General features: G+C 42.9%; 1 protein-coding gene across 1 annotated transcript in view; it reads right to left on the bottom strand.

Annotated features, from left to right (window-relative positions):
• Positions 1-514: 514 nt before the first annotated feature.
• LOC309563291 (transient receptor potential cation channel subfamily V member 6-like) overlaps positions 515-6,000 on the bottom strand; it is a gene marked incomplete at both ends in the record, with an annotated part of 90,615 nt that continues 85,129 nt past the window's right edge. The window contains one exon of the mRNA XM_082267695.1: positions 515-550. Coding sequence (XP_082123821.1) covers positions 515-550 — 36 coding nt within the window. The remainder of the gene's footprint in view (positions 551-6,000) is intronic.

Here is a 6,000-nt window from a genome sequence, read left to right as displayed (position 1 = left end):
TGTCCTCCGAAGCTGCCAGTGACTCAGTTTCAAAGTCCTCCTCCATCTCTTGTGACAGTCTCCTCGCCATCTTGGATCCTGTAATGTGCTTTTTCAGTTGTGCCTGTGTCCTGAAGATTTCGGCAATCACCTTGCCGTTTGAGGTCCTGGAGTTCCTCAAAATCTTGCCTTGGGAGTTTGGTTTACTGATTCTGCCCATATTCGGCAAGAATCGATGCTCGTGAGGCCGCAGAATGTGCAGAAGGAGCCGCTTCAGGTCCGGAGCTTTGCTCTCAGGCAGCCATCCACGTTGCGCGCCAAGCCACGCCCCCTTAGTTCTATTTTAGTTCTACTTTAATGTTAAGTCCAGGTGATTTTGGTCAACAGGGCAGATAGAGAAGATGAATCTTTCCATTGGGGATGCCAACAGGGATTTCAACCAATTACTATTCCATCCAACAAAAAGTTGATTGAATAATGATTTATTATTTTCCAAAGTCAACTTCATAAGAATATTTGCATCGTCTCCCACCTTTCATGAATAAGCAGACCTGGTTTTATATCCTGCATGCTGAGAAATATATCACAAAATCATAAAAGATATGTCAGGAAAATCACTTCTACTTTTATGCATAATCCTCATACTGTATATCAGGGGTCCTCAAACTTTTTAAACAGGGGTCCAGTTCACAGTCCCTCAGACACTGTTGAGGGCCGGACTATAGTTTGAAAAAAAATATGAACAAATTCAATGCAGAGAGACCAGCGTGCCCCCTTTCAATGCAGAGAGACCAGCGTGCCCCCTTTCAATGCAGAGTGACCAGTGTGCCCACTTTCAATGCAGAGTGACCAGCGTGCCCCCTTCAATGCAGAGAGACCAGCGTGCCCCCTTCAATGCAGAGAGACCAGCGTGCCCCCATTCAATTCAGAGAGACCAGCGTGCCCCCATTCAATGCAGAGAGACCAGCGTGCCCCCATTCAATGCAGAGAGACCAGCGTGCCCCCTTTCAATGCAGAGTGACCAGAGTGCCCACTTTCAATGCAGAGTGACCAGCGTGCCCCCTTCAATGCAGAGAGACCAGCGTGCCCCCTTCAATGCAGAGAGACCAGCGTGCCCCCATTCAATGCAGAGAGACCAGCGTGCCCCCATTCAATGCAGAGAGACCAGAGTGCCCCCTTTCAATGCAGAGAGACAAGCGTGCCGTGCCCCCATTAAATGCAGAGAGACCAGCATGCCGTGCCCCCATTCAATGCAGACAGACCAGCGTGCCATGCCCCCATTCAATGCAGACAGACCAGCGTGCCGTGCCCCCATTCAATGCAGACATACCAGTGTGCCGTACCCCCTTGAATGCAGAGACCAGTCAGTGCACTTATCTGCAGCGGCGGCGGCGTCTCCTCGAGTCCTCCCGCCTCCTCCTCGGGCCAATGGCATGAGTTCGCCTTTCGGCCATTTAGGAAGCGGGTATCGGAGTCGCTTCCTGATTGGCCAGGAGAAGGATCCGTGTGACAATAGGGAATTTCCATTCGCTATTGTCACACAAATGGGTGGGCTAGGGCGCGGTGCTCTGCGCCCCGGGTCCACCCTTTTCTGAAGTCTATTAGAACCTCTGGCTCTAATTAGGTGATTCAGGAAAAAAAAACAATGTGAATGATACATCCCGACCGGCCGGCTGGGTTCAGGACCCTGGCGGGCCGCATTTGAGGACCCCTGCTATATATAGTTCTCCTATATATTTCCCTATAAATCCCTCCATTCAGCAACTGAACACCCCTAAACACTTTGAAGATATTGCCATTAAAATAAACTTTTATATGCGCATAAAATGTACCCAGAAATAACTGTTCCTAAAGGTTTCATTCTGCAATGCTAACACTGAAAGCTTTCTGGACATTCGTCTGTCTGTCTGTCTGTCTGTATTTTTAAGACAAGATGGATAAATACTTTGTCATTGGTGAATTGTATTGGATTTCCGCCAGACCTATCCTTTGGCGTTGAGGCCAAATCATTACATTTTAGTCTCATCTGACCATAACGCCTTTTTTCATGTTGCCTCAGAAACTTCAAGGTGCGTTTAAGGTGGTCAGATGAGACTAAAATTTAATTATTTCCCTCAACACCAAATGATATGTCCGGTGGAAATCCAATACAGCTCCTCATAACACCATTCCTACAGTAAAGCATGGAGGGGGAAATATCCTGTTATGGGGATATTTTTCTGCATCAGCGACTGGAGCACTTGTCAGGATAGAAGGAAAAAGGAATGGGACAAAATACCTTCAAATTCTTGAGGAAAATCTGCTGCCCTCTGCCAGAAAGTTATCAATGGGAAGAATGTTTACCTTCCAACATGACAATGACCCAAAGCACACAGCAAGTATGACCACATAGTGGTTGAAGGAGAAAAGGGTGAATGTCCTTGCATGGCCTAGTCAGAGCCCAGACTTAAACCCTGAAGAAAATCTGTGAATTGACTTGAAGACTGCAGTCCACAAACTTGAGCAGTTCTGCAAAGAAGAGCGGGCAAATATTGCAAAGTCTAGATGTGCAAAGTTAGTAGAGAAATATTCCAACAGACTAAAGGCTGAAATTAAAGCAAAAGGTGGCTAAACAAAATACTGGCATAAGGGATCCTTTTTCCAACTCAGTCATTCTGTTTTTGATTTTTTTTTTTTTCCTGACATATTGATGTTATATCCTTTATTTGGATTTTGATGCTTTTCTATACCCACTGTACTGTATATAATCATTAAAAAAAAAAAAAAAAAAAAAAAATGATGTTTTTTTTTTTCCAAAGAAGATTCACATTGTTCATCCTTCATTTTTAAATAAAATTCACCCTATGGTCCCTTATTTGAATCTGTGCTATTATCCTACTTTTATCTCACTTTCAAAAAGGATTTTCCTACAGTATCTCACTAAAGTGAGTACACCCCTCACAGCTTTGTAAATATTTTATTATATCCTTTCATGTGACAACACTGAAGAAATGACACTTTGCTACAATGTAAAGTAGTAAGTGTACAGCTTGTATAAGTCCCGGTTCACACTACCGCGGTGCACGGCGACTTCACTAGTCGCCCCCAAAGTCGTGTCGCCATAGTGTGAACCGACTCTAACAGTGTAAATTTGCTGTCCCCTCAAAATAACTCATCACACAGCCATTAACCACTTAAGGACCGAGCCCATTTCTGACACATGTTTAAAATCAGTATTTTTTGCCAGAAAATAACTTAGAACCCCCAAACATTATAATTACACTTTGCTACAATGTAAAGTAGTGAGTGTACAGCTTGTATAACAGTGTAAATGTTCTGTCCCCTCAGAAAGCTACAGTTCATTGAGGGAACCATGAATGCCAACATGTACTGTGACATACTGAAGCAGAGCATGATCCCCTCCCTTCAGAGACTGGGCAGCAGGGCAATATTTCAACATCATAATGACCCCAACACACCTCCAAGATGACCACTGCCTTGCTAAAGAAGCTGAGGGTAAAGGTGATGGACTGGCCAAGCATATCTCCAGACCTAAACCCTATTGAGCATCTGTGGGGCATCCTCAAACAGAAGGCGGAGGAGCGCAAGGTCTCTAACATCCACCAGCTCCATGATGTCGTAATTTAGAAGTGGAAGAGGACTCCAGTGGCAACCTGTGAAGCTCTGGTGAATTCAGTGCCCAAGAGGGTTAAGGCAATGCTGGAAAATATTGGTGGCCACACAAAATATTGACACTTTGGGCCCAATTTGAACATGTTCACTTAGGGGTGTACTCACTTTTGTTGCCAGCGGTTTAGACATTAATGGCTGTGTGTTAAGTTATTTTGAGGGGACAGCAAATTTATACTGTTATACAAGCTGTACACTCACTACTTTACATTGTAGCAAAGTGTAATTTCTTTAGTGTTGTCACATGAAAAGATATACAGTAATAAAATATTTACAAAAATGTGAGGGGTGTACTTACTTTTGTGAGATACTTTATGTGTCCATTATTTTTAAATCGGATTTGCTTTATCCTGCCTTATTTTCATAATGTAATTGGTCCACCTCTAAAGAATTTGTTCTGCAATGCTCATAGCGAAAGTTTGCTGGACAATTGTCCATCTATATTTCATATTGCTGTAGTTTTGTTTTTGTTTTTTTTAAGAGGATTAGTCTGTAACAGAACTTTGACCCACACTGTACTTGTGGTCTTCCGTCAGTATACAGCTTCCTTGCAGTCATGGACATAGATATCAAATCCTAGCCGCCCCCATACAAAGCTAGCCAACAACTTAGCTTGTACTGGAATCAATCTTTATTGAACAGTCACACAGAATTTATATACAGCATGGTCCTCCCTTTCTGGATCAGATTAACACACACAGGTCAGGGGTTGCCTGATTACATTATGATATGCAGATGAAATTGTATACAGAAATAGAATTAACATATCTAAAGAACAACCTGCACAAACCGTATACTATTTCCACTCAGCAACTAATAGATGACAGTGATTCAATCAACCTGAGACAATTAACTAGCAGACTTTCCACCCTCAAGCTCCTGCAATACAATACACATTATCTCAATACACAAACAATAGGGAAAGCCTGTCTCTGACATTGAAGGACATGGAACAGAAGCCAATGTGATTAGCTCTTTCAATGAACATGTTCAGAATCAAACAGGAATAGTCCTCACATATTTCTCAAAATACATGGCTGACAAATATTACTGTCCCACTTGAAGCAATCCAAACCAACTTGAAGCAATCCAAAACATTATGTATCTGTCTTTCACCCCCAGTGACGGTGAGTACCATCACATAGTCCTATATGCCTATGATTATCAAAGGTAATTTGCCTTGTTCTCCCTTGAAGCAATAATAAACCCAAACTCAAAAATGTAATATATTGAAGCTTACCAATTATTGGATGTGGTGGCTGCATTTGTTTTACTTTTCTTTGTTTTTTCCCCTCTTTTTTCACCTTGTGATCTGGCCAGTAACACACCTCCTGTATTAAAGCACCCCCCCCCCACTCTGGATGAAGGAGCACAGGGGTCACAGCAGACAGCAGCATTGTTTGCGTGAGGGAAGGTAGCGTTAAATGTACAGTGCCGTGTATATGCCCCATTCTGTTTTTTTTTATTTTTTTTGTACATTTGTCACATTAAATAATTCAGATCACCAAACAAATTTTAGTATTACGCAAAGATAACTCGAGTACATACAAAATGAAGTTTTTAAATAATGATTCATTTATTCATGGAAAAAAGCTGTCCAAACCCATCTGGCCCTATGTAAAAAAGTATTTGACCTCTAAACCTACACCATCTTTGTGGTGAACTACCAATTTTTACTGTCCAGTTGGGTTCAAGTAATGACTTTGTCCACAGTTTGTCCAGTGCCCCTCTACTGCTACCTCGTATTTGCGGCCAACTGTCTAACAAGCCCTAACCACTATGTATGTCCAGATATCCCCCCATAACAGACAGGCACCGGGGCACTCAGGGACCAAGGGAGAAACACCACTGGGCATCAAGGGTGGGAGGATTTATTTTCACAAATTGGAGCACCCCAGTTTTACTTGTACCATGTCAAAGGAGCCAACGGTACACATTATGCTGTGGAATCATTTGCATGGAAGACCACATTCAGTCCTAGCCAGTAGATATTACATCACTCATTAACTGATGTGCCTGCAATGGTCATATAATGATGTTGTATGGGGGGGACCTTGTCGGGATCCCTCCCTGTGCCTCAAAAACTGCAATATAGCTACGTTCAGGAGGGAATTATGAATGCATTATTTATAGAGGACCTTGGCACAGGGAGCGGCACTCCTCTGAAGGCTTAAAGGAGCAGAATTTAATGGTGGGAAACTCTTTGAGACATAACTGCCGTTGAGCAGAAGCCATAATGCTCAGTGTAAGAAAGGTAGGTGAGATAGACACTATCCTTACTTCTTTAACCACTGGAGCTCTACTGCGGCAAAGTGGTTCGTTATCGTCTGGCAACGTAGATCTAAGTTGCCA

This window comes from Pelophylax lessonae (assembly GCF_965119305.1).
Source record: "Pelophylax lessonae genome assembly, chromosome: 9".
NCBI lineage: Eukaryota > Metazoa > Chordata > Amphibia > Anura > Ranidae > Pelophylax > Pelophylax lessonae.
This window is presented reverse-complemented; position numbering and strand designations above follow the sequence as displayed.